Below are 16,296 nucleotides of genomic sequence, written 5' to 3'. Positions count from 1 at the left end.
TACTTCCCTTCAGAAACTGTCTCTTGTTTCTATTTCTCTCTGTCTTCTGCCCGACCTCTCCGAGTGTCGCGAACAAAGAGGATCGCGAGGGAGCGAGATAGCAATATATCTGAGCGAAAAGTGTGAAACTGCCACACTATAGGGGGATGAAGAAAACGATTCGTGGGGAAAATCACGGTGTTCGCGACGCCGATGATCGGTGTCCGGACTGATCTCATAAGTAATAAGCATTCTGTTAGACTGGGAAGAAGTTTGGCGAACCGGTTTTTAGAGTAGAAACAGAGAAAAAGCGTCGGTTATCGAAAGAACAGCTAGAGACAGAGAGAAAGAGAATCGAGGCGGCGAGAGAATTATTATTTTCGATGTTTACATTTTTCTCAACTAACTTTCTTTTTTTCTAACGCGAAACCGAGTCTCATGCGGACGAAACGATAATAGTAGAAGCTTTTAAATATTGCGTCCTCTGTTTGATGAAGAAGGGGTGACAGAGTAATTGTTCGTAGTAAAAGCACTAGGATATTTCGCAGCTTCTGGCTTCTCGCTTCTTCGTCTCGAGTCACACGAGGCTGAATATTGTACAAGGGGGTGAAAATACGACGCCACTTGTGCACTTGTGATGATGGGAAGCGGGAAAGCCCTGGAGGTGGTCACGAGGCCGAGAGGACCGGAAACTCTCGAACGAGGCATTTTGTTCTACGTATATATACATATATATATATATATATATATTTATAAACACATGGACACAATACACAGAAGCATATACATACCCCAATACACACACACGCGTACACATTGTATCTTTTCTTTGTATTCTTCTTTAGTTTTTTGTTTTTGTTGAAATTCCGTTTGCGGAATGATCGACGAGCTAACGGTGGACACAGCCTCGTGTGAGACGGTTCCACCACCGGTGTTCCGTATTGTATTTCCGCGAGCTCGAGCCACCTCCGAGTGTCACAAAGCATATTACACGAGAGAAAGGATAGATGAAACAGAAAACGGAAAAGCTACTAAAAAAAAAAAAAGAAAGAAGTACATATAAGGAAAGGAAGAAAGAATGATGAAAAACAGAGAACATTTACATGCCACCGCGTCGAATATGATCGTGTGATAATTACAAGTGATTTGACTAGGCCCTTCCGAATGGATTCAGTCGGTTATATATTATTATTATTATCGTGTCAGGAGAAGACATTGATGCACGGTCGTTGCTAGCTCGAATCCGCTCGACTCCGCCCCTCTATGGTCCATAAGATTTTCCTGGTTCGAATCCTCTTCATAGTATCCCGATTATTCCTTTTTAACGCCTTGACCTTCGCCCTGGTCGTCAGACATGGGTGCTTTTCCCATCCTTGGAGAATTTTCCATTCACGACTCTCCAGCCCTGGAACATCCACGGTCACGTTGATTCGATTAAGCGACGCGGTCGATGCTTAATCTTATCAGGGACCGACGGCGGAAGTCGTCTTTCGTCTCGATTCTCGAGGCGAACAAATAATGGAATTTTCTTCTGCCCTGCCCTTTCCCTTCATTCGATTTTATTTTTAATTTTGCAGAACGGGGATCAACTCGCTGCGAGTGAAATATGTTGTATTTAGATCGCGTGGTCAAGCGTATTTGATTCGCGCTCGGAACGACCGGCGGCGTTGCGTGGAGGGTCGTATGTGATGTGATTTCTTTTATATCATAACGAATGATGAACACTCTAAGAAATGTTATAGTTTCATATAAGTGATATGTTATTTGTCATTTATTTTATCCCTTAATAAATGATGTTATATAAAAAAAAAAAAAGGAAACCTAAAAGTATTTGTTATTGATGTTCACCTTACGTGCAGTTCAGTTAATATTCACAAATTAAGTGTAGTATACATAACGAATTTACTTGTCTTTTGTTGGTTAACGAGTTCAAGATATTCCGATATTCCTTTCATGATAAAAGAATGCAAATATCGTATAATTTCATGATTATTTCCATGATATTTTCAACAAAGATTAACTGCTGCCCTTTACGTTATAAGAACGGTGAATTTAAGAATTACACCCGGGCTCTCTTGGGTATGGCTCCGGGGGATCTATGACACCACTATCACCCACCCATTGGCTCTGTTGCGCGGGCCGCGGGGGCTCTATGACCCCACTCTCTCGCCACGGGGGGTCTGCGGTGCCACCACCAGGGGCTCCATGACCCCCACTCACTCGCCACGGGGGGTCTGCGGCGCCACCAGTGGGGGTTCTATGACCCCACTCTCTCGTCCTGGGTGTCTGCTGCGCCGACAGTACAACTTTTTCGATAGTTCGCACAGTCACCACCAGATGGCGCTGCTTAAAAGTTTTAGAATTAGTTTCAACTTTCGCCACCCACTGTTTGTGGGGGCGCCACCGTCCTGCAGGTTTTTCCGCCATCTTGGATAGTACGGTGGCGCCCCCACAAACAGCGGGTGGCGAAAGTTGGAACTAAATCTAGAACTTCTTCGATAGTTCGCACAGTCGCCACCAGATGGCGCTGCTTAAAAAGTTTTAGAATTAGTTCCAACTTTCGCCACCCACTTTTTTGGCGGCGCCACTTGTATGTCCCATGAATACCAATTTTTCCCGCGCTTTTTTTAAAATCCAAGATGGCGGAAAAACCGTGGGGTCATAGAACCCCACAGAAGGGCCTGCAAGCTTGTGGCGCCCCCACTACTTTGGGGATATTAGGAATAGGAGTGGAGATAGTGCCGGGATTAACGAATAACGCATATGCATGATTTGACTGTTTTTTATTGAAAAAATCGTACGAAAATATACAATTTGCAATAGTATTTCTATAAATTTAACAACAAACGCCTTAAATACTACTTGCATATATGATTTTACAATATATTTATAATATTTGTATAGATTCATTAAAAGTGCCCTTAGATACTTATTTTACTTAAATCCTACTTATCTATATGATTCTACAATATACTTGTTATGATATTTATACAAATTCGGAAAAAGTAGGCTTAGATATTATTCAGGCTTATAAAATATTGTAACTTATATGCCGCAAATACTTCCCTCCTCTGTCACTTGCAAGTTTTCCGTACAGTCTTCAAAACTGCATAAAGGTTTCATAAGTTTGTCGCCGCAATTTTGATTACCGGTGGCATACGATAGACGTGTGTAATAATTTGCAGTAGTCCTCTGCCGGATTCGATCTGTTGTTATTACATGTGGATTACGGGACAATGAACGGTACTGAAATGGCTTGCGTCAGTAGACATTTGAAACGTGATTCCTTTATCGCTGTTGCTCGTACAACTCTCGAGCTCGGTCGAATGTTGCTCGTGCAACTGTCGAATTGGGACTGACGCTTGTGCGTGTTCCCGTGAAGAAATTAGATAATAACCCCAGCAACCATGGCAGTTTCTGCAGAGACTACTACAGCCCAAGTTTAAAAGCCGTAGGCTGTAGTTAGTTTCTGTAGTAACCTGTTCAACCAGACAACTATAATTAGTATAAGATTGTACATTGTTTATGCAGTTATATTTAAGACAATTCGATGAAATGAAGCTTATATTAACTGACGCATGTTTATAGGAATACACATATGTATACATATAAATTATAATGATATAAAAGTTTGAAATACAATACGATGCGCTACGCTACAATACGTTTATTCGATTCAATTGCTCCCTTGCGACTACAAGATCATGCTATCCGCGTTCGGCGCAGTGCGCTAATACGGAGGTCAACGATATATCAGTGTAACACTTAAAAAAGTTTTAAAGTTCCATTTATATCATTGTCCTGTGGAAATACTCATGCTTCCAGTAGCATTCATATTCCAATCAATGAATTTACAGAATAAGGAAAAGGAATCTAAAGTAATTTTCAGTAGTTTTATACATCTTTATCTCGAATAATTTTCTAAAACATTCAAAGTACTAGACATTTTTACACTTTGAATTTCATATCGATTTCTAAAATAATCCTAGTTCGATGTAATATAGAACGTGGTTTTATGAAATAGATTAGAAGTTCGCAGCCATTGGCTCGATATTGTCTTCAGTTTACAGTATTTTACCGATGACAATACCGATTGCCCAGGCCTCACCACGAGGAGGTTGCTGCGAGTGGAGGCCCAAGGCAAGTAGATGGAATCACAAGTTCTACATCTACCCACCTTTCACAATAAACCTTATAAATTACTTAAATCTTAACTATATAATACTACCGATACTAAAATCCCTCGGCGGATGACTTCTTTCTTGAGCCTAAACCTATAAAAAACTAAGTTCCCTCGTCGGTTGTCTTCGTTCTTCAGCTTAGAACTAATATTATCTTAATATTCTAATTAATACGAATTAATGCTAGTAATACGAAATAACAAATTTAACGCAATGTAGTCGCTAATACTCAAACGAAAGAGATAGACGGAATGGAAAAAGTTCCATCGATCATTTCGTTTACGCACCTAATATACCAAGCCAAAAATTAATTCTACGATGAACCACGTTAAACTACAGTATGAACAAGTATCGCGATGAAAGTGTTGCCAGAACCTGGTTTAAGAAAATAGGAAAGACGGGCGCAACCTCGCAAACCCGAATCCATCTCTCACTTTCCAGGCCCTTTGGGCTGGTCACCTACGTACCAGACCCGAGCACAGGTCATGACCAAGTATGGTAGTGCAAGCGAGATCCCCTGTAAAACAGAGTCCTTTTACGGAGCAGACTCCCGACTACTCCGTAGGCGGGTACGTTGTACCCAGGCGCGCACGAGCCTTTACTCCAAATCCTACTTACCAGGCAAAGACTAAACACGTCCGATATCTGGCTTCTCAATAGAAACCAGAGGGATCGGCAAACAGTCTTAGTGCACAGGCCCACTGCCCGTACCATAATAGGTACAGACCCACTGCCCATACCCCAAGTCTGTGTAGAGAAATCAACGAGCAAAATGAATTAATAATAACTTGGTATGCACAATGGCTGATCACAATTTAAGTCTATTAATAGATAGACTAAAATTAATAATAAACGATGTGATGATGAATATGAATATAACAATGAATATCGAATTATGATTTAAGTTTAACTTACAGTAACTTAACGCAGTGGTAGACGCACGCTTTGAAGATGTAGACGTTGATCGATGTCTTCTTTCGATGGAATAACTGTTTGGAAAAATATTTTTCATTATACAATACACATAGAATACATAATATGCACAGTAAATAAATCACAGTAAATAAATCACAGTACATAAGAAGATAAATATCGAAGCCAATGGTTCTCGAACATCTGTAACATACAAGGGATTAGTAACAAGAGAGGGGACACAACAATATGCACAGTAAATAGATTAATAATATGCACAGTAAATAAATCACAGTATAGAAATCAGAGTAAATAAATCAGAGTAAATGAATCACAGTACACAAGAAAATAAATATCGAAGCCAATGGTTCTCGAACATCTGTAACATACAAGGGATTAGTAACAAGAGAGGGGACACAACAATATGCACAGTAAATAAATTGATGGTTGTCGAATGCCTGCAACAAACAATGGGTTAGTAACAAGAGAAAGGACGAGTATGAGACGCGCGACCACCCTCCGCGACGGTTCACGACAAAGTGAGGAAGCAAGCACAGACCTGCACGGGATGGTACGACCTTGGTACACGGCGTACACGGCTAAGTCAATAAACTGGGTGACGCAACTCACTAGCGCGTTGGACCAACAGAGAGCACCGATACTCGGCACGCTCTACCGTACTCTCTCGCTCGCACACCTCCCCCCCATAGACCACCGAAATTCCTCGGCACGCGTCAACACCGACGGAGAGCACCGATACCGCGGCTCGCTCTACCGCTCTCTCTCGCACGCCGTGACGTCACCCTATTCCCGGAATCCCGCGGCCTCAAATTGTAAGCCGAAAAATACTACAATTTCGCAACAGTACGTAGGTATAATCATATTACATATACATATATGTATAGAGAGACTACTGGTTTTTCCATAAATAATTATGAAACGAAACAAACCGAACATTTTGTACAGAAATGAGAACCGTATGTAGCACTTTCAAAATTGGAATGACATTGAAATTAATGGGACTTTGAATATTTCAATCTACTACAAAAATGAATGGGACTTAAAATGAATGTCAAAATTCCATTCGTACCACAACAGCTTGTCGGAATAATCTAAATGCCATTAATGCTGACAATCTTATTATCTTATACTTTATACGATAATTTTAATTGTATGTCTCTTTGTGCTCTTATATTGTGAACTGTATATTTCCTTAGAATTGTTTAAATAGAAGACAATAAAACGGTACATATGCGTTGTGCATTAATCCCATCACCACCTTCCTCCCAATTCCTATTACCTTATTTCTTCTTAAAGAAATCTGTATAAATAAGTACAATAATAAGCATGTAATTAATTTTCTTAATAAAAATGATATTTTAATTTATTCTTGTATCAACAACCTCGAAACTTGTGAAACCATAGTCTCGGTTCATAAATTAATATCAATATTCTAAAAATTACATGAATTGGTAACGTATGCGTAAGAGACCCCATGTGTGTGGGATATACTGTGTAGTAACACCGACTAGTGCTACTACACACTTCACATCACACACACGGTGTCTCTAACGCATGCTATAGGGGTTCTAGGGCCCCCTTACCATGTCAGTGTGAATATCCGATATATATAGTAGTATTTAAGACAATTGTTAAATTTATATAAAAACCATCGGAATTGTAAGATTTTTTAAGATTTTTTTTAATAAAAAAACAATCAAATCGTACATATGTGTTATTCGTTATTCCCAGCACTATCTCCACTCGGTTTCCTAATTTCAAGTTACGAACAAAATAATAAGAAACAATAAATAATATCAAAACAGTACATTGTCAAAATGTTACAAAAAGCGCGGGAAAAGGCTCCTAAGTATTCGTAAGACATCCTCTGTAGACTCTGGTGTTTACTTAAACACAATTTTCCGGTGCTTTCTCCTTCACTAATCTCACGACAAGTCAAACATAAATTCCATCTCCTATCAGTGAACTCTGAAACGTCTCGTGAAACAAATCTCTCATCGTTCACGCGAAGCCGGAAATGCTTATCGACGATTCTCCGCGAGCCAGTGACACCATCATCGCCCAGTTTTCTCATCTCTCCGCGGTCACGCACAGTCTTCCCAAAGTAGACCCGCGAAGGACACACGCAGCTTCGTCGTGGAATCATTCACATCGATTCGATCTTCTATCGAGAGGTTTTCCTTAGCAACCATCAAGGAATCGATAATTCGGCGAACGGTATCGAGGCAGGATGAATCGGTGGATAGTTTCGAATAATGAAGAATGTCGTTTCTTATAGGTTTCGGCCGGTCGAATGGCAATTTGCCAGATGACCTACAATCCGAGAGGCGGCGGGGTTCAATCGTCGGGCGGTACAAAGTGTGTAGTTCGCGGCGATGTAGCGGTCTGTCGGGGGTAGAATTGAACGTCATATTTCGTTGGATGCGAATACCGCTTCTGATCCAACCATAGAGGCCGTAGATCCCGTAATCGATCCGGTTTCCATGAAGACGCGTGCGAACGTAAATACGCGGCTGGTGACGCTCTGGAACGCCGCGGCGCGTCATCGATACCGGTGTAGGCATCGACCTTGTGCGCGCGTGGACACCTGATCGAGACGAGGAGTAAGAAAGGGAGACACCGGCTCGAATAATCTCGTGGACTCCTGGACCGAGCGGACCGCAATCATCTCCCAGGTAAGAGAAGCTTTAGTCCTCGTAATACGCAGTTGGGGGATACGTCGTGCCGTAAAACAGACTACGATGCTCGTGGATTAGTTCTGTCGGTGTATGTAGAGTCAGTCGAGTCAACAATAACAGTCCAGGGATCAATGAATCTGATTTGCGGAATGAATTGGAGATAGTGTAGAGGGGATAAGAGTAAGTACGGAGAATATTTAAAGATTATAACCCACTTTGCGCGGGCAGTGCTCTTACCTAGTTCGTAGATACCCTGAATAGGTTGCTGAACACGAGATCAGCGATTTATACACCTGGTCGTCAGAAAAGTTAGCTGATCAAAGCCATTTATGAGATATCGTTGTATATTGCTTATCTCTTTCTAGAGGCACGTTGTCCTAATTACTATGTTCGCTAGAAATGAACCTTTAACCCTTATCCGTCTCTCATATTTAATCGAGTCTGAAAATTCGCAGATTTTTTAAAATATAATTCACGAAGCCTCTGATCGAATTTACCCACAAATGACAAAATAACCGTAATTTCTTGGAAAGAAAAATGGTTCAAATCGACAGAAGGGATGAACGAAGGTTAACTACACGAAGACACTCGCGAATAGAGATAAAGACCGTACGCGGTGAAAGATTATAGCGATTCCAAAATCGTGAACTAACTCTTTCTACTGTTCCTACATAATAAAATCCAAAAACTCACATTTAAACACTCGCACACATCGGTTCTTGCATCCCACACGCGTCACAAGGAACTACAAATCGAATAGCTAGTTTCACGCGTCGACTGAATCTCCAAAATAACCCAGCCATAAAAACCAGATGGCTAACCCATGACGTGGGAAACGTGAAGGAGAACGGGGACGGCCGTGATCAGTGAACTTTTCTGACGATCCAGCCACTCCGCGACGATATCTATCCTCGTTCGAGGGGCGGTTTTTTCGTGGCACACGCGTGTCCTCGCACTGTCCCGCGTAGCGAAGAGGACACCCGCCCGCGTCCGTGGTATCGACCGTTTCCGTTTGGGGGATGGAAACGGTGGAGGAGGGCGAGGGCGCAGCCGCCGTCTCGCCGCGGCAAACCAGGCCAACGCTGCGCGAAATCGCCCGCTTCTGTATCAACACGTTCAGAGCGTTCTATGTCGGCGGGGACGTTGGACAATCAGCAACCACCACCACCACCACCAACGTCGCTGCTGGCAGCTCGAGAGCCACCGCCTGTCGAGGGACAGAGATCCCGCGTGCCCCGACCATGGGCAATCTGCAGAGCGACGGGAAGAAGAGGACCAAGAAGGGCAAGGGTCAGGACGGCACAGCGAGCGCTGGTGGTTCCATCGACGGCCTAGACGAGACCGGCGATGACGGGGACACGGAATATAGATCACCAAGGAAACCTCCTGGTAGACAGGAGGAGAGAAGCGTGTTCGAGAAGTCGAGGACGCCGTTCCATGGGAAACGGCAGGCTCCTAAGCCACCTGGATCTGCTCAGAGAAAGGTCAGGGTTCGGAATCATGCGTTCTGTCTCTTTCTTACTCACTCTGTAATTAGGAAGATCGAACCACCCGGCGTTCCTTTCGAACAGGATGGATGATTGAAACTCGAAAATCTTGTCTTGATGGTGGAACTTGTTATATGGTTATTGGTAGACTGCGGAGTTTTATGCAAAATAACATTTTATAACATGATTTATAAAGGCAAGAGCAAAGATACGAATTTCCTTTTTCTCTCAAGTATTTCATTGGGTTAAGAATTAAAACCGGATATCGTTACATCTGATGAAAGTTTTGTCTTTCATTGTATTTCTTAGAGTTCTATTGTCCATAAATGCAGAAAATCCGCAGTCTAGTTATTAGTTAGAGTTGTTATTTTATTCGAATCGATATCGGGTTTTGTGATGGTTAGGAGGTATCGGCAATCTGAACGATCAACCATTTCCAATAGATCCCTGAGCCTGGTCCAGTGGCTTCGGATAAGATAGCCCAGGATCGCGAGAAAATCGAACCGGAGAATGGATCTCGACGATCGACAGACACGGTCGAACCGACCGACACGAAACAAGAGGTGGATCTGTCGAATATATTAATGGTACCGGTCTCCTGTCTCGCTCAGAGGCAGGGTCCGGTCGTTTTGGTGACCGATAACTGGCGGATGGTCAACCAGGCTGTGGTCGTGTCAGAGGCCTCGATGCCACCCAGCCAGGAATCGTCCAGCGACAGCGTGTACACCGATCCCGAAGGTACAGGTAGGAATGAAACGATCCAAGTAAATACATGTAAATAATCGATACTTTCGTTTCGATACCGAGTATCTTTACTATCAATACTTTTGGTTGCGACATACATATAGTCGGTATCGAAAAAAGGTACTCATATCGAAGGTGATCGATATGAAAGCTAGTGAATGTGAAGGTGTTTGTCGTCCAGTTATATTACATTGTTAATAAATGTTCATTAATAAAATATATCTTCGGTATAGTCAGAGATGGGCAAATTGATTATCTAAATAAAGATTTTCGAATACCAAATAAATGATAAAAAAGTACTTCGTTATTTTGTAATGGTTTAAATGTGGAAATTCCAATTTTTATAATTAAATAATACTTGGCGAATGAATCGATATTTCGCAAAGAATTATGTAATCTCATTAACTGTTTCAAGTTCAGGATGACGAATTTACATACTGCAGCTTTTCAGTATGTATTATTCGAGTTAAATTCTGCTCAACTCTGGTTAAAATATATTATATTAATAAACAAGAACTTTGTATTCATTTTCCTTCGATGCGAGACTAACTAGATATCGATACTCTTTTTCGACACCAGTTATGAATAAAGGTATCGTTACCTTGACGGTGTCGGTATATTCCTAGGTACAGGCGTAACGGAAGCTGCGAAACAAGAGTTGCCCGCTGTCGTCTCATCGCCATCCATCGCCATCAATGCATTTCCGGTACCGAAAGTCCCGGACGACGAACCGTCTGACTCGTGTCCTCTAACTGGTAAGTGATTTTTCATTGCTTGTTAAACCGAAACATCAATAGCTTCGTGAATTCGATCGATTTGTAATCGATCTACGATTGATCGAAATATTTAAATAATATGTCCCGAGTGGCTTGGAGATGCTGGGGGTAAATGTCCCAATTACTACCACTTTAATATTGTAGCGTAACTTCATTTAATCATTTCACGTGTTGTATAATTGTTGGTTTCTCCGTTTTAATGTAACTAAACAAGTTCTTATAGCATACTAATTTCAGATTTAAAATACTTCTGGCCCCTTTATTCTTGACGAAAGCTTACGAAAACGTAAATTTCTTTCAAATATTCCAGTCTTTTTCGTTTTATTCCATGGAACCCTGTAGCTGAATAATAGTCGGCATTGACAAGGAGAGGTTCCCAGGTGTATAGTGACTTCTTATAAATACGTCATAGTGACTATTAGTCTATGAAATATTTAATGTTCAGTGTCGAGGAGCCTACGAACACTCATCGAAAATGTACCGTATACTGTTTGAACGTACAACCATACATCCAGTGCCACGAGAATTTTCGGCTAATATCGGCGAAACCGTCATGGTTCTGCATGGAAAGACATTCGCGAATCATGCTCGGTTAAGATAGTTAAACGTCGAGATTAGCCAGCGTGTCGTCGATAAGAGGGACGATAAGAAATATCAGGGAGGCGTGTGATTATGCCACGTGTCCCGCTCGTGCATCCTCATTTCAGCGTGTTCCATCGTCGACGATCGTTCGTCCCTCGACTTTCGACGGATATATAATAATAATACAACGTTCGAAGTGTGTCGGAAGTTTCAAACATGACGACGTACACAGGAACGGTGGAGGTGTCGCTTCGTGTCGCGGGGAACGAGCTCGACGCAGTTACCGGTGAACCAGACGATTCGCAATTATCTCTTTTTCATCCGTAAAAGGTTAACGCGTCGGTCAATGCTTACTAATCCGGTGATTAGCGAATCTAATTGCGAGCAGCCAACATCAGCAGCACGATCCTGTTGGTTCTGCGTTAATTCACGATTTAGCGACTCTATGATCGTGGAAGATCTGTGAAAGGACATATAAGAACGGGCCACCAATGTCGAACGAGGCCTGGGACCCTGTCGAGACTAAGAACGAACTAGTCGGAAGATCGTGCTCGAGTTTGATCGTTAAAAGTTGCATAGGTTCGCCTGGTTGTCTCGCGATTTTCAAAAGGGAAAGTGGGCGAATGTATGTACGATGAAAGGCCATTTAATCTTCCAGAGAATCGTGTCATCGTCACGCTGATCTCAACCCTGCCGGAACAAATCAGATCCAGGCTTACGGAGGCTGAGATCCAACAGTTCGCGACTAGCTTGTACTCGAGACTGTACTCGGACGGGCTGCTTGGAACGATCGCTCTCGACGATGAGCCAGAGAGCAAAAACGACACGGTAAGATGGAACGATTGTGGCTTTTTAATAATATCATTCGAATACATAACGTACGTGCAGATTTATTACCATAACTCAATAACCGACTATGTACATATAACTGAAATGCAAAAGTTTATTAACAGGCTACAAGTCGGTAAAGTGTAAATAATACTTCGTACGATTTGTCGGATGTTTCAGAAAGACCAGCCCGAAGATCGAGTCGGCTCGCCGGTGTCCAATGACCCTAACGCACAACTACCCGAGAATGATCGTCGAGACTCGGAAAGGGAGACGTTAAGACGCGAGGTCGAGCGACTTCGTGAACTAACTAGAACAGTGAACAGGTCGACCCAAGGTAAATCCACGCAGACCTCGCCCTCCAGGCCAAGAACCTCTGGCGATACCCCCTCGCCATTAGAGGCGTCCAACGTGAAGGATGTTATTCTCGAAGAACCGTCTTCCGTCACACCGCTCGCGAATGGCTCGAAAGACGCGAGATGCGCGAGAAACGACGCGGTTAGAACCACTCGTATGTCGCCTGTACCATCGTCAACCTCGCCACTGCCACCACCAATTTCATCCCCTCCAGCGTATTCTAATTCAGCTATCGCGCCTCCGCCGCCGCCGCCACCTCCACCCTCACCATTCCTAGATCAACGTCCTATTAGTATACCCACGGTTCCAGCTGTCCCATCTTTTTCCATACCACCTCCACCCCCCTTACCGCCCTGTCCCCTAGCAGCACAGTCGATTCCGTCGCAAACTTTACCGTCGTTAACCGGAATACCACCGCCCCCGCCCCCTCCTCCGTTTCTACCGCCACCCCTGCAACCGTTAAGCAGAGAAACACCTGTATCGCCACCTGTTCCACCGCCCCCACCTCCACCGCCATCCACAGCGCCAACTAACAGTGTGATAACGAGTGCTCCGCCGCCCCCTCCACCTCCACCGACACCGTCGATCGCTTCGATTCCACCGCCACCACCTCCACCTCCACCAGTACCGTCATTGTCGACACCTCTGATCGGTGGACTATGCGAAAGTTCCTCGATACCTCCACCTCCACCCCCACCTCCGCCTCCTGCACCCTCGATAAGCGGTATAGGAGGACCACCGATTCCACCTCCGCCGCCTCCACCGTCTTTAATTGGAGGAATACCACCGCCACCACCACCTCCGCCAGGCATCGGAGGACCACCGCCACCTCCACCCCCGCCACCAATCGGTGGAATAGCAGGTGGTCCACCACCTCCACCATTGTTCGGTGCACCCGGAACTGGACCACCACCGCCACCTCCTCCGCCAGGAGCTTTCCCAACAACCCAAGGACCGTGCCCATTACCAGCCCCACCGGTCGGAGGATGGAACCCGGCGAGCAGAGCGCGTGAGTACCAGGACGCAGGGGCCGCGTTGTCGTGATACCTGAGGTCGAGATATCGCGATGATCAGTGCGATCTTACTCGTTTAGATATGCGAAAAGAACCGATGTGCCCAGAGGTGCCCATGAAGCCGCTTTACTGGACGAGGCTGCTGGTACCGGCGGTCCCGACGGAACGTGGTTCCGTCGACGTTTTGGACTCTCCCGCTCAAGTGAGTGTGGGAAGGAACGTGGGAAAATTGTATATACAATAGACTATATTAGGTGTACAAATTAATTTTTGGCCCCCACAATTAATTATCGATTCAAAACCACCATTATCTTCTCGAGGAAGGATCCACCAACTATCCAAAAAATGGCATAAATCTGTAGAAAGTCATTTTTTTTTTTTTTTTTTTTTTTTTTGTAAATAAACAATTTCCGAAAAGGATACCGCGAATTAATTTGTACGCCTAATACAGATAAATCTAGCGAAGTGTCTTTCTCGTCGCAGGGTCCAGTATGGGCGGAGCTCGAGGAAGAGACAAATCTGGACATGAAAGAGTTCGCCGGTCTGTTCTCGCGCCAGGTGACCGAGCGAAAACCAGTGAAAAAGGCGGACGATTCCACGAAGCCGTCTAAAGTTCAGACAGCGAAGATCCTCGACTCGAAGCGCTCGAAGACCGTCGGTATCCTCGAGAAGAGCCTGCGCGTAGACTTCTGCGAGGTGGAGAACGCTGTGTACAATTTGGACACCAGCGTGATTAGTTTGGAGGCGTTACAACAAATATACGAAATCGTAAGGTTCGAATCTATTCCAGAATCCTTCGGGAAGAACAGTATCTAAAAGATGAAAGTGTCTTTTACAGAGACCAACCGCGACGGAGCTGGAGGATATAAAGTCCTTCGAGGAAGTGAATCCCGAGGTCCCGTTGGATCAACCAGAGGTTTTTCTCAAAAAGTTATCCTGTATAAATCATTTCTCGGAGAGGATAGCCTGTCTGATGTTCCAATCGGAGTTTCACGACGCGATCTCCTTGGTCTCGTCCAAGCTGACCAATCTGCGCACCACTTGCGACTTTCTTCGGAACTCTAGCTCCCTGAAGAAGGTCATAGCGTTGGTCCTGACGCTTGGTAATTACATGAACGGTGGGAACAGGACACGAGGACAGGCGGACGGTTTTGGGCTTGAAATCCTCGGGAAATTGAAGGACGTCAAGTCGAATGTCCCTGGTATAACCTTGCTGCATTACGTGGTGAGGGCCAGACTGGCTCAAGAGAAGGATCACAACTTCGAGGAACCTTTGCCGTTGCCAGTTCCCGAACCGGCGGACGTCGAGGCTGCCTCGACCATAAACTTCGATAATATTTCGGGAGAGCTTGAAAGGTTACGAAAAGAACTGCAAGGTGAGAGAGACCATTTATAAAGGGTGGATCATGAAACGTGATCAGCTTAGATTATTCTCCTGCTAGCTGTTCGATCGAACATTTGTTTGGCTAATATAATATGATCCAAGGAGAGCTTTGAATTGATTGTAACCAAATTTTTTTTGTTAACTCTTTTAATCAAGTTCATCCTGCATAGTTCCGTATATGTTCTAATCCCATTGCAATTTCACTGTTCAGCCTGCACTGAGAAGTGCACCGTTGTCGTGGAAGCTGACCCCGAAGCGTCGGGACCGTTCAAGTCGAAAATGAACTCGTTTTTTCGCGAGGCGACCGCGGAACTGGCGAACGAGCAGGAGGCGATGCAGGAGGCCAGGAGCAAATTCAAAGCTGTGATGCAGTTCTATCAGTACACCCCGAAAGGAGCCAGTCTGGACACGGCTGATCCGAACGCGTTCTTTGTTCTGTGGCTAGGTTTCTGTCAGGACCTCAAGGTAACTCGATCAAGCTTGTATGTACCGTCACGGACCCAGTACCTCATCAGTATAGTGTACAAACACCATATAATAAGTTCATTATGATAAAATTTTATTCCAAAGAACTACGAAATAATTATTAACTATTTTGAGTAAGATATCGCACGTCCGCATGAAAAGTGTCACAAATTAAAAATTATCAATTTTCATTTTATCGCATAAAATGTTTCCGAAAATCCAACACTTCAGGCGACATGTTACTTAAGTGATCAGCATCAGAGTCCGTAAACGGTACTTCGAAATTACGTCTCGTTGTTCAGTACCATTTTTCTGTTCGATCGTGCAGGACATTTGGAAAAAGGAACAACAACGAATAAGAAAGGAGCGTATGGAGGAGATACGGAAGAAGTACGAGAACAAGAATAAAGTCGAGAAGACCAAAAAAAGCGCCACGGGGTTGAAGGCACGGCTTCAAAAGCTCTCGCGAAAGTAGATAGTGATTTATGGTCGCTGCTCCGTTGGCATGAATTGTTCTTATGTCTTCGGTGCAATGTTCAATGCACACGCTTCCCCTGAAGAGGCATGCGTCCGACCTTCGAGCAACGAGGATAACATAGTCTGACTGTCTCGAAAATGACAGGCTCTTGTGGATCGGACCGTTCCGTTCGGTCCGTCCCTCTCTCTTTCTGCGGCACTAATTTCGAGATCGAATACACCATATTTCTATCGCGTAGACACGTTCGTACCGTGAATCTGTTAAACTGTAAATAAGCTCGTTAAGTTTGCACGCACAATTTGTATATATGATGTTTTTGCGATGAAAAAGATTTCGATTATTAAAAATATACGATACTTTTTACATGATTTCCTCCTCAGAGTTTCTATCTTCCCCCGAATTCCTGTCGTC

General features: G+C 43.9%; 1 protein-coding gene across 3 annotated transcripts; it reads left to right on the top strand.

Annotated features, from left to right (window-relative positions):
• The first annotated feature begins 7,723 nt into the window (after positions 1 to 7,723).
• LOC107192200 (formin-2-like) lies at positions 7,724 to 16,190 on the top strand. 3 transcript variants are annotated; one of them, XM_015581409.1, is made up of 11 exons: positions 7,724 to 7,768; positions 8,892 to 9,255; positions 9,702 to 10,002; positions 10,629 to 10,757; positions 12,019 to 12,188; positions 12,369 to 13,554; positions 13,639 to 13,760; positions 14,042 to 14,326; positions 14,397 to 14,934; positions 15,154 to 15,407; positions 15,736 to 16,190. In XM_015581409.1, exons 2-11 carry the CDS (start codon positions 9,013 to 9,015, stop codon positions 15,880 to 15,882), a joined length of 3,375 nt encoding a protein of 1,124 aa, XP_015436895.1. In that variant the 5' UTR covers positions 7,724 to 7,768; positions 8,892 to 9,012; the 3' UTR covers positions 15,883 to 16,190. The 3 variants fall into 3 exon arrangements, with proteins under 3 accessions (XP_015436895.1, XP_015436894.1, XP_015436893.1); XM_015581408.1 differs by lacking the exon at positions 7,724 to 7,768 and having other exon boundaries at positions 8,746 to 9,255; positions 9,702 to 9,996; XM_015581407.1 differs by lacking the exon at positions 7,724 to 7,768 and having other exon boundaries at positions 8,746 to 9,255.
• Positions 16,191 to 16,296: the final 106 nt, after the last annotated feature.

The sequence above is a fragment of the Dufourea novaeangliae genome, unplaced genomic scaffold (assembly GCF_001272555.1).
Source record: "Dufourea novaeangliae isolate 0120121106 unplaced genomic scaffold, ASM127255v1 scaffold299, whole genome shotgun sequence".
Taxonomy (NCBI): Eukaryota; Metazoa; Arthropoda; class Insecta; order Hymenoptera; family Halictidae; genus Dufourea; species Dufourea novaeangliae.
Note: the sequence above shows the minus strand (reverse complement) of the source record. Positions and strands in the feature narration are given on the sequence as shown.